Source organism: Salvia hispanica, chromosome 4 (assembly GCF_023119035.1).
Source record: "Salvia hispanica cultivar TCC Black 2014 chromosome 4, UniMelb_Shisp_WGS_1.0, whole genome shotgun sequence".
Classification (NCBI taxonomy): domain Eukaryota; kingdom Viridiplantae; phylum Streptophyta; class Magnoliopsida; order Lamiales; family Lamiaceae; genus Salvia; species Salvia hispanica.
Genome location: NC_062968.1, coordinates 54,062,105 through 54,085,372, shown reverse-complemented (window position 1 = coordinate 54,085,372; position 23,268 = coordinate 54,062,105). Strand labels below are relative to the sequence as shown.

The 23,268-nt window shown below is 34.4% G+C and overlaps 3 protein-coding genes across 3 annotated transcripts; all 3 read left to right on the top strand.

Annotated features, from left to right (window-relative positions):
* Positions 1–2,193: 2,193 nt before the first annotated feature.
* Positions 2,194–5,670, top strand: LOC125218198 (folate-biopterin transporter 1, chloroplastic). The gene is made up of 9 exons (XM_048119822.1): positions 2,194–2,379; positions 2,877–3,085; positions 3,520–3,584; positions 3,682–3,844; positions 4,113–4,261; positions 4,332–4,589; positions 4,680–4,848; positions 4,947–5,039; positions 5,158–5,670. The coding sequence occupies exons 1-9, from the start codon at positions 2,301–2,303 to the stop codon at positions 5,464–5,466; spliced, it is 1,494 nt and encodes a 497-aa protein (XP_047975779.1). The 5' UTR covers positions 2,194–2,300; the 3' UTR covers positions 5,467–5,670.
* Positions 5,671–14,083: 8,413 nt separating this feature from the next.
* Positions 14,084–14,712, top strand: LOC125185368. Its single transcript, XM_048081894.1, has one exon. The coding sequence runs from the start codon at positions 14,103–14,105 to the stop codon at positions 14,562–14,564; it is 462 nt and encodes a 153-aa protein (XP_047937851.1). The 5' UTR covers positions 14,084–14,102; the 3' UTR covers positions 14,565–14,712.
* Positions 14,713–20,926: 6,214 nt separating this feature from the next.
* On the top strand, positions 20,927–22,799 carry LOC125221401 (skin secretory protein xP2-like). Its single transcript, XM_048123520.1, has one exon. It carries the CDS (start codon positions 20,927–20,929, stop codon positions 22,646–22,648), a length of 1,722 nt encoding a protein of 573 aa, XP_047979477.1. The 3' UTR covers positions 22,649–22,799.
* The last annotated feature ends 469 nt before the right edge of the window (positions 22,800–23,268 follow it).

Below are 23,268 nucleotides of genomic sequence, written 5' to 3'. Positions count from 1 at the left end.
ACTCTCTTTCGGCTCGACGAGCCTCAACTTGGGCTAATAGTGATACCAAACATAAATTTTTAAGCGTATATGTAATGAAAAGACTATTTGATAATATGGACTGTTTTCGGCGCAATCTAGTGCAATCGAGTTGAATCTTCAAAATATTTTGAACTAAAACAGAAAAGAAATAAAATAATACCATCTCCCTTTAAAAATAATCTTATTTCTCATATTTGATATATGACATATCTATTAAAACTAATATCTTCGTATTCATCATAAATTTGTTCAACCTTGAAATCAATGAGCCGGCTCAATTAGCCCCCTATATTTTAGGGGATTGTGGCTATAAAATCACAGCCGATTACAAATCGGGCTAGCCCATTCAAGTTGGCGGATTAAGCGGGTCAATCCAACGGGCTTGGTCATGGACTGCAAGAAAATTATTATGATTTTTTTAATTGTTTTTCGTTTGTTTTACATCGCACCATTTCATTCGAACCATTCATCTATAGTATTTTATCTTTCTAAAACATATACTCCTCCGTTTCACTTAAGAAGACACATTTTTTTATCTATTTTGGATGTCAAATTCTAATTGACACATTTTTTAAAAAGATAAATTATATGTAAAATCATGAACTTTTAAAATAGTTTGGTTTTTACTGTGAAATTTAAATATTGCATAAAAAGTCATGAACATTACTTACTAGATTGTGCAAATTTCCAATCCAATCCAACCAGATAGATTTTCGACACAATACCCAGCGCGCCACAGGCGTGACTTTGGAGTAAATTTTAATTTAATACGCCCTCCGTTCCATAGTAATGGAGACGTTTCTTTTTGGCACGGATATTAAGAAAAATTGTGTTAGGTGAGTTAAGTAAAGGGAGAATAAAGTGGAAAATGAAAAAAGTAGAGAGATGAAGAGAGAAAAAGTAAGAGAGAGTAAAGTGGGGGTAGAAAAATATGTTAAAACGTATACTCCTACCGTCCTCCATTAGGAGTCTCATTCATGGGCGGCACGGATTTTAAGAAATGTTAAAAAAAGTGGGTGGAAAAAAGTTAGTGGAATAGAGGTCCCACTTGTATATATTAGTTTTAAATGAAATGTGAATGGAATGAGTTAGTGGAAGGTGAGATCCTATTACCATTTATTAGGCCTGTCAAATCGGGTATCCGCGGATACCCGATCCGAAAATTTCGGGTACCCGATCCCGAATTTCCCTAAAACTAATATCCGATACCCGATCCGAATTTTATTTCGGGTATCCAGTCCCGAAAAATCGGGTATCCAGTCCCGAAAAATCGGGTATCCAGTCCCAATTTTGATTTTAATTTTAATTTTTTAAAGAATTTTATCTACAAACTTATAGAAATACAACCATACAAACTTGAAGTAGTATTTAAGAGAAAATAACTTTAAACTTTTAAAAATACAATTAAAATAAATTTAAATAAAATAATCTATTTACTCAAAATTGACCAGAATTTATATATAACGCCACTATTTTTAAACTTAGTAGCTATATATATTAACTGAGCAATGCGCCATTGCCACTTTGATATAACGAGCATTACCATCATTAACTAAAATAAAATCACATATTCACATCTTATAATAATAAAAATTATGAACAATTTAATTTTCAGCACTTTGATCATAAAAATCCATAATGAATTTATCACTTTGTTAAATAAACATAGTGTTGTTGAATAATGTTCAACACTTTGATCATAAAAAGATAATAAATAAATTATATTTAATTGCTTTTATTTTTAAAAATCCAAATAAATACATAATTTATTAATTTTTTTTAAAAAAATTGGATAGTTCGGGTATATCCGATCGGGTATCGGGTAACCCGATACCCGATAATCCAAAAATCTCACTATCCTATCCCGATCCGATACCCGAAAAATCAGGTTTCCGGTATCCAATTATCCGACTTTTTCGGGTTTGGATATCAGGTATCTAATACCCAATATCCATTTTGATAGACATATCATTTATGGTAAAAGTGAACCGAAATTCTTATTCGTAGACGGACTAAAATGGAAAAACGAGACTCTTATTCGCGGACGGAGAGAGTACTAAAAAAGAAAATGACTCTATTTGAGTATTAATATGGAACATATCAAAATTACGCTACACGGAGGTATAAAAATATACAGAATTCAACTAATTTTCATCCTACTCGTACTTTTATTGTTGCCAACACAAATTGTCAAATTCTCAATCAAACCCCTCCATTTCATCGTTATCTCCATCTCCGATCGCCGTCGCCTCCCTCGGTAACCGCTGCCATACTCAAGCATGTCTGTCTCCGTTGCAAGTCCGCCCCCCTCTCTCCGTCGGGATCCGAGTCCAGAGCCTCTGTTAGATTCTGGATACCGTAACTCTCTTTTACTAATCTCTCTCTCCATGTTTCCACTAAAACGATTAATGTATGTATTTGTGTAATTGTTTGTTTTGTGATCGTGATTTGTGTAATTTGATTGATTTTGCTTCTGTGTAGTCGAATTTAGATGATTGGTGAACTTCAATGAAAAATGTATGCGACTTTACCTACCTATGTACTATTTCTAATTAAGAGAGTTGATAAAAGGCTTGCTGTATTGGTTAATTTGGAAGTGCAATAATCTGATAGTTCTTTAGTTGTGTAATGTCCATTTCTCTACATTGTTGAAATTCGAAGAAACTTTTTTGAAAATTTTCATTGGCCGATGATTCAGATTTCTGGTAGGTTAACTTGCTACCATATGGTACATCCATTGTATCTCGTGTGATATGTATCGTTGCAGTTATGGCCTCAGTGTACATCATACTTTGTGGGATAGCATTCTGCCTCATTTTTTCCCCTTATCGCATTATCTTGTTGGGCATTTTCAGGAAGAGGGAATGGAGATACTGGAGTATCCAGTAAAGCAGCCCCACTCAAGAAAAAATATGCTATTAACACCATGAAATGCTTCGGGGTCGAATTATCCCCAGATAACATTGCTGTTGCTATGGTATATTTTGTTCAGGGTGTTTTGGGCCTTTCCAGGATTGCAGTCAATTTCTACTTGAAAGATGATCTGCATCTAGATCCTGCGGAGGTAATCATACATATTGAATTAGGTTGTAACTAATGCATCTAGATCTTGAATAGCTTTTGGATGAACTAGTTCCTGAAAGCTTATATTGGAATTATGTTTCTATGTTGTACAAATTACAAAAATGTTAAGACAAGGCAGTGTTGATTGCTACTGCTCAAGCCTGCAATCTAGACTCTACAGGAATTTTATCTGTTACTAGTTTAAGTTTGTAACTTAGTATTGCCGAGTGTTTTAACAGCTGATGGGAGAAGTGATTATTCATATTGTTGCAAATATCACTTCGAAATTATTCAGTGACTAATGATAATTTTCATGACCCTATCATATTAACCATTGCTGCTTGCCCTAATTTGGAGATATTGCTGGATAATGAATTGAAAGTAGCATATTCTTAGAAAAAGATTGATGACTAACACTTCTTTATGGTTGACTAGACAGCCATCATATCTGGTGTGTCATCATTACCTTGGCTTGTCAAACCCCTGTATGGATTCATTAGGTGCCCATCATCTTACCATGTTTTTAATTTGATCTCCTTACCGGTCCCATTTTTGTTTTGGATAAAATGCAATATATTAACTGTGAATGCTCTGCAGTGATTCCGTGCCGCTTTTTGGCTATCGAAGGAGGTCATATTTGGTCTTATCAGGACTTCTAGGAGCTCTGTCATGGACTTTGATGGCTACCTTTGTCGCCAGCAAATATGGCGTTGCCTTTTGCATACTTCTTGGATCGCTTTCTGTAGCATTTTCAGATGTAGTAAGTACCGGTGTTTTAATTATGAGATTGGTGTACTTGGGAGGCTGTAAGATAGCTCTTACTCCTTTTCAAATCTCACATTAGCCATCTTGATATTTTAGTTGATCTGTGCATAAACTACATCCACACTGAATTTTAGGTGCATATTTTCAATTTTCCTCGTCTACTTTCCTCATAAGTTCTTTAGCATGTGCACTATACAGCCTGCCTAGATGAAACCATTGTTCTTCCACCTGGTAGCCTATTGTGATAAAGGGGGGTGGTGCAGGTTGTTGACTCTATGGTTGTAGAAAGGGCTCGTGGTGAATCACAAAGCATGTCCGGATCTCTTCAGTCTTTATGCTGGGGTTCTTCTGCTTTTGGAAGCATTGTGAGTTCTTACTTCAGTGGATCCTTGGTGGGTACTTATGGAGTTAGGTATGACGGATAGTCTATCTTCTTCTTAACGTATATGTCATCTTAACTTATGAATTCTAAATACTTGCAGGTTTGTCTTTGGATTGACAGCTTTGCTTCCCTTGATAACATCTGCAGTTGCAGTCCTTGTGAAAGAACAGCCGGTATATGGCTCAACGAGGGGACATAATATTTCGTCGGACACCAATACGGGTTTTATAGCAAGCTCAAAAAGTAGCATAATGCAATTGTGGAGTGCTGTAAAGCAACCCAATGTGTTACTTCCAACCTTATTTATTTTCTTATGGCAAGCAACACCACACTCTGATTCTGCCATGTTTTATTTCACGTACGTGGTGTTTTCATCTTTGAGATCTTGATATTTTCAATAATTTCATCTTAGTCATCATGTTACAATTTAGATTATTTCTGTATCCAGTACAAACAAACTCGGTTTTACCCCTGAGTTTCTGGGACGTGTTAAGCTTGTAACTTCCGTTGCATCGCTGCTTGGTGTTGGACTTTACAATGGTTACCTGAAAACCGTGCGCTTGAGAAAAATATTTCTAGCTACTACCGTTGTTGGTTCAACCCTTGGGATGACTCAGGTATGTTTCATGCCCTTCGATACGTGGTCTTTCAGGTAGTTTCACCTTCCGTTTTATAATATCTTCCCTTTGAAGTGGGTTTCGATGTCATCTTTTAGGTTGTGCTTGTCACTGGATTGAACAGACGGTTCGGCATAAGTGATGAATGGTTCTCAATTGGCGACTCTCTGATCTTGACAGTTCTTGGACAGGTCTCTCTCTCTCTCTCTCTCTCTCAATCTTTCATGATTAGTCAGTCGGCCCGATGAAGGAAACTGGTACCTACCGAATGTTCTTATCTGCGAGGTTAACAATAAGTTTCCATGGCAGGTGTCGTTCATGCCTGTTCTCGTGTTAGCAGCTAAACTATGCCCGGAGGGCGTGGAGGCTACTCTTTTCGCGACCCTCATGTCAATTTGCAATGCTGGGAGTGTCCTCGGAGGCCTGATGGGAGCTGGACTAACTCAGCTCTTTGGTGTGACGAAGGATAGATTTGACAATCTTGCCCTTCTCATTATTCTCTGCAATCTCAGTTCATTGTTACCTTTACCACTACTCTGCCTCCTCCCCGAAGATATAGCTAATGCCGATTCAAAAGATTCAAAAGAAGACGACGACATTGAGATGAAATCTAACTGAACCTGATCTTACTGTCATTGTTACTGTAAGAATAACAGCAGGCGGCGCATATTGTAGTTAGAAAAATGTTGTCTCATGGTCTCCCACTCTAGTTTAATTTATGTCTTAGGGTGAGAACTTATTGGAGGATGACTGATAGCAAACTTATCATCACTCTCCCCTTGTAATGTTGTACTATATTAATACAAAGTTATCATTTTAACATCTCTCTTCTTTGCATGAAAATGCATTGTTGTTTTCTTACATATATTGCCTTGATTGATTTGAAGCCATAAATAGAAATGAGATTATGAAAGAAATTGAAGTCTTAATTAGAGGAACCTCCCACGTTGGGAAGTTGTGTGTGTGGTCACATCTAACTCGCTCAACCAATTTCTTCAACAACATTATAACAAACAACCAAAACCTACTTCTGTCATAAAAAAGAAAAGGGTGATTGATGTCCCTAGTTTGTGCCCTACAAATCTGTATAATGCATAGCTTGAACATGATGTGTTTCTTCACAAGCTTAATATATATATGTGCCTGTGTTTATTATATGCTTCTTTAATGGAATGGAAATAAATCAATTGGTAGTACTACTCCTCTCAAATCTCCATCAATATATGCCAGCTTTTACAACTATAATGTGTGGTTTGTGGATTAACACAACAACGCGAGCCACAAACCAAAACCTCGTTATATCATCATTCTCCTCAAATAATTTGTGACAGATCTCTTGCTATAAATACTCCAATACATAACTTTATTATCTACTTTTATTAGCCACAAGCCCAATCCTAGGACTCTACTAAGTTTAAGAGGTTTTATGTATTTTTGGCATTTTTTTAATAGTGAAAGCTCAATTTAATGTTTTTGTATGTTCAAAATAATTATAAGTGAGGGGCTGGGTTACAATACTAACTTTTCTTAAATTGTTAAAATGTTAACTCATCAACGCAGTGTATTAAAAGTGTCAACCCGATCATGTTAAAATGTCAATATAAATTTGTGTTGATATTTTAAATATCAATGTCAACACAGTGTATTAAAATACTATCAACTAAGTTTATATTGACATTTCAATGTCATCGTATTGATATTTTTAATACACTGCATTGATTAATTAACACAGTTAGCAATGGATCACACCTCTATCAAGTGTGTATTTCCTTTTGCAATAACTTTCAGTATCTCTTTATACATATATCTATTTTTGAAGAAGTAATATTTTCTAATAAAACATTTTTGAATTGGTCATTTAATTCCAACACAACTACACCAAGTGGTTCCTCGGTTGTCTCACTATTGATTTTTCAAATTTTCTTGATTTTAGTTACTTGTGTATTTGGGTTTTTCTGTTTACAATTATTAGGTTCATAACATTACATCTGATTAAGGACAAGACTACTGAAAAGAAAAGGAATTTCAATAATTTCTTAGACCTTTAGATTGATGGAAAAGGCAAACGCTTAATTTTGCCAACAACATCATGAAAAATTATAGTTGGGCCTGCAATGAAAAACATCTCTAGTGATTGAATCCATTATACCTAAAGGTAGGGATCTAATACTTATATAGTTATATTAATAATTAAGTGGGTCGTTACAAGATTAACTATCCTAACAACATGATTAATTATCACATATCAATGCTTATAATTGGCTACTATACGATCTATGTGGAACGTTAAGACCCAATTTATTAGCAAAATTGATTTGTACGTACAAATATATGCTTTTAAAACAAGCCAATCATGACAAAAAACAGGGTTTAACACATCATTATAAGCATGCATCATAATATAGCAAGTTGCACCCAGTCTAACAACCTAAACCCAATTACTTTTTTGAGAGTAACATTCTTTTCTATATCCACAATTCTTAAATCTTAATTCTTTAAATTTATTGCAAACTACACTCAATTCTTAAACTATCTCAATAATACCATCTTTTGAAATGGAGTTAGAGCTTCTCAACAAATTGAGTTATAATTTGAGAGATTTATAAATAAAATTGACAACACGGGACTCGATCAGTTTTGAGTTTTTTCTATGATGAATATCTAGAGTCTATTCCCTATAATGGCCAATGGATTATCAAAACGTGTTAAAATTATTAGATTTTGCAACAAAATCATAAAATGGGATTTAAATTGCAATATTTCTGTAGTACATTTTTTATACATGCACTTACGTGGCTTACATCCAAATAGGAGTATATGTGTACGTAATTAAACATTGAATTTTGAATATACATGAAATTACATAGTATTATCCATGTGAACACCTGAATTTAAGAAATTGGTTGAGGGAAAGGGGGGGTTGGGGGATCAATATATGTAGTTGCATGTCAGTAGCCATGTGAAGGAATATTAAATAAATACAAGAAGTATAATGCTACCAACAGACAAATTTAAAATTGCATATGATGTGATGACGTGGATAACCAAGAGGCCATGTGGAGGCCTCATTATATAACAATGGATCTTTGACCAACTTTAATTCTCAAGAATTACTAAACCAAAAAGGTTGACAATAAAACTACATCTAAACGTTACTCCATATGACAATATCTTTATTTTTCTCTTTATAATAAAAATGGGATGTCCAATTTGCTACTATGATAAACACAAGTTCTATATGAACAAACATAACATCTTAGGGTTGTTTGATAGTAAGATTAGTTATTAATCATAGTCTAACATTGTAAAGAAGTGATTGGTATTGAAACCTTCTTGTTTCGCGTTGATAAATTGGGGATCCTAACTTCTCTATAAATGAATAGATAGCTATTCTTTAAGGGCTTTTAAGAGGGCGAGTGACATATTTGTAACTTGGTATTAGAGCAGGAGCCCAAGTCAGAGATGAGTTTCTTTGTTGCAAGTATGATCTGATGATTATTCCAACCCACACATTGCGATGCATATTGTAACCCCTTCTTGTCCCACATCGACAAATTAATGATCCTAACTTCTCTATAAATGAGTGGATACGAGACCTTTTTAATTGGCTGAGAATGGACCTCGCCACCATTCTCTTCCTCCCTCTCTTTGGGCTGACGACCTGAACCAGAGCTGCCTTGCGCCACCGATGCCTTCATCTCACGCCACTTTCAGTTGGCCGAGAATGGACCTCACCTTTGTTCTGTCCATTCATCAATCAATAGAATGACTTTAAATGACTAAAACTAGTTAAATTAGTTGATTAAAATTTGAAGTCAAGATTGCTAATGCTATGAAGTCAAGAATATTTCCGCCTGTAATTTCAAAAATACTTAATTTTAATGATTAGATCAATTATAGCTAATATTGTAAAATAGACAAATTTGAATTTTCACATAGTATGCTTCAAAAGTTGAAGTTTAACATATAGACTTAGACGAGCTCAATTTTCGAACTTTAACTGCCACTGAAATTTATGCATAACGACTAAATCTACTAGATAAAATTAATTGATGAATAAAATTACTAATGCTATTTAATTTTAATCAATAAAAGTAAGAGGCCATGATTTCCCAACTTTAATACTAGTATCTCTATTCACTGCCCACCCTATAGCCTAAAAAAACTATTCCGCCAACCCTAGAAAATAGGAGTATTATATTCAAATATTTAGAAAAATTCATGATCTTTCTCATTTTATAGTTATTGACTTAGAAGTTGTATGTTCTTTTTTTTCATTTTGTATGTTTATATGACTGGTAACTAAATGTAAATTTAATTATGATCACAAAATATGACTGATCAATATTATAAAAAACTAACTGATAACAATTAATTCTAGTACTACTATATATACCCAATCAGGATAACTTGACAAACAAAATGTGATAAATTAAGGAAATAATGATAGATTATTAGTATTATGTCTTCTCAATTAAACATCCTTTTGACGCTTAAACACAATTACAGTTTTGGCCATTATTGCTAATTAATGAACGTTGAAGCACTGCAGGACTCTTTCTAGTGAGATTTTAAATCAACTAGTGTTAACACCCGTGCTATGCACGAGTCATAGGATTTTCAATAATGAAGACAATTAGTAAGTAGTTTAAAATTTTAAAATAAATATAAATACAATATGGAGAAAAATATCAATCTCTGTCCGCGAAGTAAACTATTTAGTAATAGACACATAATTTATAAAAAAATGATTTATAAAATTGAGTGAAAAAGTAAGACAAAGTAGAATGAAGAGATAACGATGTTTATATTTAAGAATGTAGAATATAATTCCGTTGATTAATGATAAAATGATAAAAAAAGGTTTTTATAATTTGGAGATAAAATGATAAAAAAAAAATCTTCATTGATAAGTATAACAATGAAAGGTTGTGGTAACCCGTATTATACATATATTTTAAATCAGTGATAAATCCTCAGTATATATATATATATACGAAAGTTTTTATAATTCGTCTTTAACACATAATTAAAAAGGTTAATAGAACAAAATTGTCTAAAGCAAATGAGCAATGCAATTTTTTGGCCCACTTACACGATTAAGCTTCATTAATTATATTACTTATTACTACTACTCTATAGAAATTCAAGTCAGCACAATTATTTAAAACCTGTACCGAAGAAAGCAACCTTATATCACTGCATAAAAATAGCAACCACTAAACTATGTTGAAATTTTTGTAACACTATACATGTATATATCATTCTTCAATAATTTAAACGAACGTGTCGCTTTGCTCTAATCAATGATGTGTTCAACATTGCGTGAAAGAAAAGAGATTGGTGCATAAAGTCATAAAGATTAAAAACAGTGGAAATTAGGGTTTATTTACAATTGAGCTGTGTCATGTAAAATTAATTGGCCCAATAGTTATTTCTTTTATTAAAATTAAGTTAACAGACAAAAGACAAAAAAAATGCTAACATGGATTAATATACTCAGAGATTCAATTAACCGACAAAAAAATGCTAACATGGACTAAAATACTCAGAGATTCAAAGAGGATGATGTTTACATTCAGATATAATGCACAATATAATTCCAGCTCAGAACCGTGGGCACAATTATAGTTCTACGGTTAGAAACTATGTGCTTGTCTGACTCAAATAAACATTGCTTTAATTGCCCAATCATAGACTATGGGCAGTTGACATTAATTTACAGACAACGAAATCATCTTTCAATTTAAGTTCTATTCAAATAAAAACTAATTCATTTTTAGTGAATTAGAATATATTTAGTTCATCTGGATAGAATAAATAAAAAAGAGATAAAATTATTAAAATCATCTTTCAATTTTAGGTACTTGCCACAACTTATTTTTCTTTTATTTAATCTTTTTCGTTTCTCCCATGTCATTGTCTCATGTCAAGATTCTCCATACATTAAATATGACATGAAAGAGTTGAAAATTCAATAAAGTTAGCTAATGTAGAAGAGAAAAGGAAAGTTTTTCAGAACAAGAAACTCGTGGAGAATTACTTCGTTACGAGTTCAAAATGCAGGTGTTATTATGGCATTCTTATCTGTTTGAAAAGTGAAAGAAAAGAGTATTCGATAAATTATAAACACGTGTAGATTGTGTAATTAAAGAGTTAGAGAAAAAGGAACTGCGTAGTTAAAAGAGCTAGATATAATATTGTTGACGTATAGTTTTGGTCTACTACTCAAAAGCCAATCACCCTAAAATGTGTAGTATACTAATTTCTAATGCTCTTAACAAATTATTAGTAGAACTTATTCAATCTTGCCTTTCTGGATTATGGTATATACAATCCAGTAATCATTTTGTATCAAGAAAATATGAGCAATTATTAAATAATGTTATGCTGGATGTCATTTCTCAAAAGAAATATGCTTACAATAATATATCACGGTCCGTCTCTAATGTGCTAAAATCATACTATGACTTAGGATTATCTATCACACCCCACTTTTGTGACTAAGTATTAGGAATTCATCCAATCAAATCCAAAGAAAGGGAAGGGCCACATTGTTTAATTAACATTCCACAGCCCTATATATGACCTTATAACATGGAGTAAATTATTACAACTTTCCCTCTCTACTTGTTCCTCAAATCCATCACCCAACTGAGAAGAAAGAAGAAAGCTATATGTATATGAATTGTGCATGTGTGTTGAATTGCAAGATCGAATAAAATGGAGATAGAAGTGGTGAAGTGCGAGTGCTGCGGGCTGAAAGAAGAGTGCACGGAAGCGTACATAAACTCGGTGAAGGGCAAATTCGAGGGGAAATGGCTGTGTGGATTGTGTTCGGAGGCGGTGAGGGATGAACTCAACAACCAATCCGCCATTCATGAAGCTCTCAAAGCTCACATCTCCTTTTGCCGCAAATACAAATCCAACCCCGCCGTCCGCGTCGCCGACGCCATGCGCCAGATGCTCCGCCGGAGGTCCTCCTAGTCCTATAATTTGTTACACTTCTCATCAATTTCCAATAATATTTATATATCTTGTTTGTACAGCCTATGTTTTCATCAAATTGTTTCAGTAAATTTTGATCCATCATTAAATGAAAAAGAACAGAGAATTGTGAACAATTTAAACTTTAAATTTTCTAAATACATTAATTTTTAACTTTACACACTATAACAGATAAAAAAAAATTCCGTCCATTGCACTAAAATGTGTAATGTTTTCTGGCCAAATATAATAGAGATGTATTCATAATTTAAATATGAGAGTACTAAATTAGCACAATATATAATTAATTAGTTAAGTGACTTGATCAAAGAAGGCAGTAATTAACAAACTCAACTAAATCACAACTTGAATTTTGATAAAATCATCCATATTTTATCGAATAAGGCAACCATCAAGAGCGGTCAACTATATATTTTGCGAACGTGAGATAGATACCTACACTAGCCGAATATTTAATTAATGTATACTAGTATTTCACAATACACCTATATTGATTTCTTCTAATGCGATTAAATGGTTGCAGTTGGGAGAATGGCAACCAAATCTTATTTAATATGTATAGTTTGTATATTGATTTCTTCTAATGATGCCACTCAGCTGGAAAGTGGTACGTAGTTGATTAGCCATAATTATGGAGCAATTAATAGGTCTATCTGCACAACGGTTTAAAATTAAAATAAACGGAAGGTTATTTTATTTTATTAGTATAAAATTACTTGGCACTAATTTTTCCACTCAAAACAACTTCTAATTGTATTTTATGATTCGCATTATTAGTTGCCTTTTTATGCCTTGAAAATCGACCGAAAATTATATTACTGCTTAATATTAGTATGTTATATTTATTATTTTTAACTCAGTTTTACGATTAAAAGTGACATTAGAATGAATTATTGACTACTAGTAGTACAAAATATGTATATTCTTATTGGAGATTAAAGTTAAAATTAACATATATAGTTTCATATACGTAGACGTCGGAAAGGTCGCAATCCATTCAAAATTGAATATGCTACACATGAATTATTCATTCATTTGTGAAGCACGGCACAATATTGTACTCCTAATAAATAGTAGAAATACAAGTATCTTAATCGAACCCAAGTAGTAGTATTAATTAATTGCTTTAATGGGATTTAGACTTTTAATGAGAATAAGAAATAAAAAATGGTGATTTATGAGGATAGTTTACAACCACAGCTACATACGAATAACTTTTCTATCGAATTTGTTCCCTTTTCCTTTCAAAATTTTTGGACCACTTATTTATTGTTTTAGTTTTGCAGCCGCTCGTTTTGATCAAAATTAGACGTTTTTGTTAAGAGACTGTTCACAATGTCATGCTCCAAATGTTTCATTTATTTCTCACAAGGAAAGGTGATGTCTATTTATTGCACATGACTTTAATACAACTATAGTATCGGAGAAAGCTTTGTTTGGCACATATTCTAATTCTAACGGATTAGTGATGCACATCCAATAATAGAATCTGATGATGCTGTAAATACCTTGTGTTAGAATGACTTGAAATTCGCACGTTGACTGCGAATCGAGCTGAGGAATCAAAGTCATCACAATATCATCGCGATGATCGCAATGATGAACGGTGGATTTTGGCCAACTAATATCATTTAGGGGACTTTGATTCCTAGCTCGATTCGCAAGTACCGTGCAAATTTCAAGTCATTCCGACACAAAACATTTTCGGCGTCGCTGGCGTCTACCGCTGGAACTACGTTAAAAAATGTAATGTAGAAAATATGATGGTTGGAACCTAGTCCGATCAACACAGTTTGAACCGGGTTACATAAATAACGAAAGATTTAATTTTGTAAAATTAAATAATATAAAATCAATCTATATAGTAGATGACCGTATATTCCATTTTCTAAATCGATTTCCTATAAATGATAAGAATTGGATTAAAGTTTGTCACAACAATGTAGAGTTATGTGATTAATTTACCATGGTACACTGACACATCTCTTTCTTATATAAGTACTTTTTGTAGATGAATATCGACACATGTAAATATTCATTGTACTTATATGTTACCCAACACAATCTTCATCCTCAACAAACTTAAAAAAGAAGCCTCTACCACATACCACACCTTTATAAGATTCCACACCTTCAATTTTCACCACCCATAATCAATGCTTTTAATCACAAAATAATTTGATTTTATATTCCAATTCTATAACTATATAAAATACGTAGCATATGCAAGAACTCCACTAAAAAAAATGGAACTAAATTCCCACACAAAGCTCAGAAAATTGCCTCACGTTTTTGGCAAAGTCTTGGAGCTCCCTTTCCGGTCGGACGCTGACGTGGCGGTGGAGGAGGGCCCCGATTTCTTTCGATTCATCGCGAAGGCCAAGGTCTCGGGTGGCGTAGTAAGGGCTCACGCGGTGGAGATTCATCCGGGCGTGATCAAGATTGTTGTTAGGAATGATGATCACAAGCTTAATAGTAGTAGTTGTGGTGTTGAGTTATTTATAGACAAGTTGGAGCTCGACACGTGGAGGTTCCGGCTGCCGTCATCAGCTCTGACGGAGCTGTCCACGGCGGCGATCGGTGACGGGAAGCTCGTGGTGAAGGTGCCCAAGGGAGGCGGCGGTGATAAGAGACAGTTGCCAAATGTATATGCATCTCCATTTCTTCCACAAAACACTAACCGTTATAGAAAAAAGGGGTTTGCATGAAATTTCTTTTTTTATTTTATTATTATTTTAATGTTTAGTGATTGTTATCAAGTTAGAATATATAAGATCACAATGCATTGTATGGATACATATACATATTGAAAGTAGTACATTATTGTTTGTATAAAAAAAAAGATGGTTTATATGATACGTCTACCAATTGATACAAAAGTGATAGTAGTAATATTAATAAATACTTCCTCCGTCCGTGAATAGGAGTCCCGTTTTTCTAATTTAGTCCGTCCACGAATAAGAGTCCCGGTTCATTTTTACCATAAATAGTAATTAAGTCTCACCTTCACCTAACTCATTCCACTCACATATATATACAAGTGGAACCCTATTTTAAATTATGTAGTAAAATATTGTGAACGTTGTGAATGCCTTTTTTCAGCTCAAAAATGAACCATCTGACCCGACTCCTTGAAAAGAGTATATGGCACTGTGGTCATATGTACAACCTTTACGATACTCTTTCCATCCTATAATAATTTTTATTTTTAAGAGACGGATAAAAAAGAAAAAGGAAAAATTAGCTCGATATCAACTGACTGGTTAATAGATTTGGTAAGGTATAGAAAGTTAAGCTCAAAAAATTTTAAACCCAATTAGTAATGAAATGGACAAAAGGCCCAAGGCCCAAATATTTGAGTGGACCGACCTTGATGGAAAATTTCTTGTTATATCACTTTGGCAATTGATGAAAAGATTTTGTTATTTGTGGAATATACTAAACTTAATAATAAACCCTAACAACAAAATTATTGAATCACTTATATCATGTAGGTTGTTCTTCAAGACATCCACTTTTGTATATAATCTAGGCTCAAATTTATTTATTTATTTGAAAAAACTGATTAAAACTGGTTAATACTCAAAATTTGTCGATTCAAAGAGATTGTTTTAATTAAAAAAAACAAATTAATGTTTTGTGGAAAAGGCTTGGTGTTGCCTTTCTGATATGGTCAAAAAAAAAAACAAATTTGCTGATTAGGGTTTTGACTTTTGAGGAACATAATTAATTAAGAAACAATTTCTTATTTCTATGTTGTTCGACTTTCATAATTCGATCTGGAAAATAAACAACAAAGAAAATTAAAAAAAAAAAGCTTATGAGATGCTCGATGGGAAATAGGACTTGAGACTTATTAGATATGCCAAGAAAAGGGTCTATATCTGAGCTAAATCCACCGTTCAGTTTCATTCACTCAATTGTTGAAGGCCCTAGAAATGAGTTAGGGCCCTCATTGTTCATCTTCGAAATAGCCGAAAAAAAATATTGCTGAAGAGGTGGTTTTTGAAGCTTGGTTGGGCCCACAAACCCATAAATGGAGTAAAGATTACATTTTTGCCCAGCCAATTTCGATTTTCCCCCTATTTTCATTTGCACTGAGATTTTATTAGAGCAAAAATAACAAAAAGCCATCAATCATATTCACCAGAAGTTGCAACAACTCTACAGTAGTAGATGTTGGTGTATTGAAGAACTACTTTGCTTGCTAGTTCAACAAATTGATAGAGAGAGAAGTGTTGAATGTTGATTGTGGTTTTAATTTAATTTATTTTATTTTATTGGAAGGTGAAAAAAATTGGGTCGAAGGAAAGAGGGATATGGGTTGTAGATGATGGGAAGAAATGGCGAATCTGATGCAGCAGCAGCCATCTTCTCTCTACCGGGGCAATTACAATCTACATACAAAATATTTCATCAATGTTTCAATTAAGTACAAAATGTTTTAAGTTAACAAATATCATACAAAAAGTTTGATTAGTGTTACAATTAGTACATTCCATCTCAAAATCACTAATACTATTTTTTTCTTATTTTTCTCCAAAATTGTGCCCTAAAAAACATGATATTATTTCTCTAAATAATACCTTATGCATTGCCATATGGGCATTTTATTAAACAATGAATTCACATTTAACTTTCGGCTAATATTTGTAGCTAATTTTAGAGTCGAAAGGATGAAAAATAAGAAAAAGTAACGATATTAGTGATTTTTAGACGGAATGTACTAATTTGCAACACTAACCAAATTTTTTGTATGATACTCCCTCCGTCCCATATTTATAGTCACATTTAGTTAGAGCATGAGTTTTAAGGAATTGGTGGAATGTATAATTAATGAAGTGAGATGGTGGAGTGTGTAATAAATGAAGTGAGATGAAGGAGTGTGTAATAAATGAAGTTAGTTGGTTGAAGGTGGGTCTCTTGTTGATTTTTTGGTTTTTTATTTTAATTTTAATTTATTTTTGTGTTGATAATGGCATTTGGGTATAATTTTAGTGAATAATGGGGGTAAAATTTTATGTCCAAATATGGAAAATTCTAAATGTGACTATAAAACTGGGACGGAGGGAGTATTTGTTAACTTAAAACATTTTGTACTCAATTGAAACATTGGTGAAACATTTCGTGTGTAAAGTGTAATTACCCCTCTCTCTACCACAGAACTCCGGCGAATATGAGAACGTCGGCAATCACAAACCCGGCGAAAATGACCGCCAAGAAATCGTCGAGGACTGTTGCGTTAACCATCTCTCGTCGAGCGAGCGGTTGGTTGAGCTCCCGTTTTCTGTTGAGCTGAGCTCCTACTCTTCTTCCTTCTCGATCTCAGACATTTGCTTTTGATGAGATCCAACTGAACAAAAGCAGCGGGGACTTTTTGGTCCACTCATAAAGGAGATAAAAATTATTAATTTTTTCATAAATCTAAACATGACATGACATGTATCTTGTACACTAAACATTAGTTCTGAATATTAATTCTGTGGGCCCACTTTTGTGTTTGAGTGTGTTGTTGGCAAGATATTGGAAATGGACGGAGGAGGCTGCTTGGTCGTTGATTTAGTGAGACCACTCGAACGCATCCATCCGTTATTAAATATTATTTTTACTTTTACTATTTTTTTAAATTAGATTTACATTCAGCTAACTCAATTCACTAATTCTTTTCACTCATGTTTTATCATAAAAATTTTAAAAATAAAATTTATATTCCATTAAATTTTTTCAGCAATTAACTTCTATTTATATTTATAATCAAAGTGAGACATTTAATAAGGACGAATTTAGTATCTTACATCCTGGAATTTCTTTTGCCATGAGACAAATAAAATAAACATGCGTAAAGATGATTTTCTTCATTTGAAAATAGCCATGCTTATGTATACAGTACAATACTATGTCGATAAAAAATTCAAAAAAAGAATTCAAATATAATGTTCGATCAATGGTGGAAAATATCAATGATCTTATCATCATTCAAAATTTGAAAATAAGTAATGAATAGACATGGAACTCGAGAATTTTTCTTCATTTTAAATTTATCATCAAGATAATATTATAAATTCAAGATTGTTTTTAAAATTAATGTAATTTAATTTTTATTTTGATTTAAAAACAATTTATTACGAGAGTTGTGAAATGTCTTTATGAGTCCCAAGTTTATTTCTTTACTTTAAAAACTAATTAATATTCAAATTTTTTTATTCAAAAAGATTGTTTTAATTGAATTTTTTTTTTACTGCAACTAAGACTAACAAATTGTGTGAATTGGATAGTTAACGGATCAACCCAATATTGATCCAACGTAGTAAGGTAAAACCTTAACCCAGTTTGAAATTATCGGGTTCATATCGGGTCCAACCCAATAACTTTAGTGCGAGTTCATGGGAATTATTGTGTCACGCAAAAAAAGTCAGCACTACTGTTAAATGATACTCCCTCCGTCCCCCATAAGAATATATTTCCCTTTTAGTCCGTCCCACAAGAATATGCATTTTCCAATTTTAGAAACTCTTTTCTTTCTAATGAGATGAGACCGAGACTCATTCTCCACTAACAATACTTTAATTACTTTTTCTCTCTACTTCTCTCTTAATTTACCAATTTTGCATTAAAACTCGTGTCGAACCCAAAGTGCATATTCTTTAGGGACGGAGGGAGTAGTAAACTACTGAGTACTATACAATTTAGCTTGACTCGACACGATAACGAGTACTATACAATTTAGCTTGACTCGACACGATAACGATCAAAACATGATAACATGATAAAATATGATATTAAATAATTAGAACCTGTTCATTTATCATGATTTAAATATAAATAATAAAACTTAAGTATAATATTTTTTAATTAATAAAAATAATTATTTTATTTTTTAACGGATAATCCAAACACGACCGAACCGACCCAACCTAACCCGAAATCTTGGCATTCTTATTGGGTCAACCCTGTAAGGAATCATATTTTTTTAGAACATCATGTTTAGACAAAAATAAATCCCGGTAAGGAACCAAATCCAAAATATTGTGTAGTGTCAAGTTAATTTCGTGCATGCTCGCGTCGAACGATTGTGTTGCATTAAAAATTGTGAAACACATTTTAAAAAGTCCAAATATTGAAAAATCTTTCAATCTAAGTTTAAAAATATGTGGTGATATTTTTTAAATAAAAATCGTAAATAATATTATTACAAAATTTAGGAATAAATCTAGAACTACTAGTTTTTCTAAATAAAGTAGTTTTGACTAATTTTCAAATAAATGGTCTAGTATATTCATATAATTTCAAGTAGTTTTGACTAAATCAAATAAATGGTCTTGTTTTAACTAATTTGAAAATGTCAAACATTTACTAAACTATAAATGGAAAATACAATTATATTCTTATTATCATTTCAACTAGTTTTGACTAGCATTTGATTATCACACGGATTTGAAAATAATAAATAGTTTCAAGCCAAATGCATTAATGTTAAATATTCTCTGTATTTAAAATCAGTACAATGAGTCGGATATTCCAAACTTAAATAAATAGTCAACTCTAGGGAATATTTTTTTAGCACTAGACAATTGCATTAATGGTAAATATTATCTGTGTTTAAAATCAGTACCATGAGTCGGACATTCCAAATTTAAATAAATAGTCAACTCTAGGGAATATTTTCTCCAACTCTAGACAATTGCATTAATGGTAAATATTCGTATTTTAAAAGGGAAAAACATTTTAAGGTGTTGTACAAATACATATTTTAAGGTTAATAGCATTTAAATTATGAAGTTTCGTCAGATTCTAGTTTGACTCATAAATTTTGTAATTAGAATGTTAAATCACGAAGTTTCATTTTTTCTCAATTGTCTCATCCATGCGCAAATCGACGTCTTTTTGTAACGTTACAAATGACAATATTTTAATAAAATAAGAAGAGAAATCAGAATTTAAAAGAAAAAGTATTTATACTAATTAAAAACATCGTTTTTGAATAAAAGTGAAATGAAATAGTATTTCGTGGAGATGTTTCAAATAGGTGGGACACAGTCTAGAGGACATATGGTGTAGTACGTTTTATCTAAAATAGTACGTATACCATTCATATGTGGTGATAACATAAATATAATACTTCATTCGGCCTAAAAAAATAGAGTAATTTTATCATTTTATATTGTCCCAAAAAATTAGACCAAAAAATTACCTATGACTAATAATAGGTAATTTTACTAATTGCACATTAAAATCCGTGTTATTTACAAGTTTGTTTATTTTTGAAAAACAGAGAGTATTATAAAAGATATTACATTCACTTAAATAATATATTCAGCGTGAATAGAAATACTTTAATAGATACAAATAATATTTTAGAAAAAGGATTCTTTAACAATAATTGAAAATATAAAAATAGAATATTATATAGTGAACTACAACGTAGAGTCGAGTGTCGGAGATCGATTATCGATATATAAGATGATTTTACATTTTACTTTAAACAATCTTGTTAAAGTCTGTCAAGCTTTTAATTAATTTATTAATTGGGTCTTATAAGCTGGATCAAATTAAAGAACCTTTGAGTTTAAGTACTTCGCCTAATTCAGTGGAAGAAGGTCCAGTAAAACTTAAAAAGAATTAGTTGCAGAACTCAAGAAAATTCATTCCACCGAAAGCAATCAATTTTAGAACATTCTACTTAAATTGAAAAATTTTAGCAAATAATAATAAATTCATTTTTACTTATTTTCTCTTCTATTATATACTCTATAATACTTTTTCATTTTATTCTCTTTTCACATAATTTTCCAAACATCAATTTTTCTTGACTCCAAAAGAAATGAGAGAGTTATTAATATGGCAGCGATGAAAGTATTAAAACGTCATTAATAACAATTCACTTAGTTATCAGATATGGGAAATTTAACATTAATGTGAAATTCAGTGTTCATAATTAAGTCAACATCTTTAGTCAACATACTCTATACGCCGTTCTTATTGTTGACCAACATCATCTATAAAATGGGAGAGACCTTATTCATTTCTCTCATCACTTCACAAGTCACAACACAATCACAAAGATAGCAAAATGTCTCGTGCATATTCTATCTTGTTTGTTATTGGAGTTTTGATTTTATTTGTCACTCCATCTCTTGCTCGTAGTTTAAAAGAAGAAGATGAAAATGACCGCGTTGGCGAGCGTGAGCACTGCCCCGATCACTACCACCACTACAAGGGCAAATGTTACCGCCACGGTCATGAATACGATCCCACTGCTCATGCTCCCTCTACTAACAGCGACGATGACGACCACGACGATAACGACCATGACGACGACGACGACAAGCACAAGCGCGAGCACTGCCCCGACCACTACCACCACTACAAGGGCAAATGCTACCGCCACGGCCATGAATACGATCCCTATGCTCCATCTCCTAAGAGCAGCGGTGACAAGCGCAAACCCTCTCCTAAAGCTCCATCTCCTAAGAGCAGCAAGCCCTCCCCTAAAGCTCCATCTCCTAAAAGCAGCAAGCCCTCTCCTAAAGCTCCATCCCCAAAGAGCAGCAAGCCCTCTCCTCAAGCTCCATCTCCTAAGAGGCAAGATCCCTCTGCTCAAGCTCCATCTCCTAAGAGGCAAGATCCCTCTGCTCAAGCTCCATCTCCATCTCCTAAGAGCAGCGAGCCCTCTCCTCAAGCTCCATCTCCTAAGATCAGCGGTGAGCAGCAAGAGCCCTCTGCTCAAGCTCCATCACCTAAGAGCAGCGGTGACCACAAACAATGCCGCCGCCACAAACGTCCTGAATGCCGCGCTCCATCTCCCTCACCTAAAGGCAGCAATGCTCCCTCTCCCTCTCCTCAGGGCAGCAGCAGCAGCAGCCAACAGCAGGCTCCCTCGCCCTCTCCTCATCACCTAGCTCCCTCTCCATCTCCTCAAGGCAGCACCCACGCTCCCGCTCCCGCTCCTCAAGGAAGCAGCCACCAAGCTCCCACTCCCGCTCCTCAAGCCAGCACCCACGCTCCTGCCCCCTCTCCTCAGGGTAGCAGCCACCAAGCTCCCTCTCCCTCTCCTCGCGCCCCGGCTCCCGCCCCTCAGGGAAGCAGTCACCAAGCCCCCTCCCCCACTCCTCAGAGCAGCAGCCACCAAGCTCCCTCTCCCGCTCCTCAGGGCAGCAGCCACCAAGCTCCCGCTCCCGCTCCTCACCACCTAGCTCCCTCTCCTGCTCCTCAGGGCAGCGGCCTTCAGGCTCCCACTCCCTCTCCTCAGGGAAGCAGCAGCCAGGCTCCATCTCCCTCTCCTCGCGCTCCGGCTCCCGCCCCTCAGGGCAGCAGCAGCCAGGCTCCATCTCCCTCTCCTCGTGCACCAGCTCCCGCTCCTCAGGACAGCAGCAGCCAGGCTCCATCTCCCTCTCCTCGCGCTCCAGCTCCCGCCCCTCAGGGCAGCAGCAGCCAGGCTCCATCTCCCTCTCCTCGCGCTCCGGCTCCCGCCCCTCAGGGCAGCAGCAGCCAGGCTCCATCTCCCTCTCCTCGCGCTCCAGCTCCCGCTCCTCAGGGCAGCAGCAGCCAAGCTCCATCTCCCTCTCCTCGTGCAACGGCTCCCGCTCCTCAGGGCAGCAGCAGCCAAGCTCCATCTCCCTCTCCTCGTGCACCAGCTCCCGCTCCTCAGGACAGCAGCAGCCAGGCTCCCTCTCCCTCTCCTCGCGCTCCGGCTCCCACCCCTCAGGGTAGCAGCAACCAAGCTCCATCTCCCTCTCCTAACCACAACGCCCCCACTCCCTCTCCTCAAGGCACCACCACGCTCCTCCATTAGAAACATTTGAAAGTCTGAGGATAATTATATAACTACTAGTTTTAATTTCAAATCCTGATAAATTTCTATTATACTATGTAATACAGTACTATTACCTTATGAGTTTCTAAATCATCTTTGATTATTTATATTAATGATCGGTTTTCCAGCATGCATCTTTCATTTTATATTTGATTCTACTACATCATTGATAATCAATCGGAGGCAGATTTAGAAAATAATGTAGTCTGACATAGTCCGACACATCGAAAAAATGTTGTGCAACTACATTTTAAATGTAACATTGTACGTTCTAAATTGACTAAAAATAACAAGTGTAAACCACTTCATCGATTAATTACACATATTCCAACTTTCGCTTACTAAACAAAACATTGATAGAGCATAAACATACTATCGAGAGATAAATTGAAACAATGCAACTATGCAAAGAGAGAACCGTTGCTTCGATAAATAGAAGGATCGTATTTGAACAGCGCTATGGCGCGTCCATGAAATAAAACTTATGAGGTCAAATTTAATTAATTTTGTTTTAACATGAACTGAATGGTTTTTAATTATGGACCAACAAACTTTGTTGAGTGAGTACAAAAAAACTAATCAGCAGGTGTTATGTATTC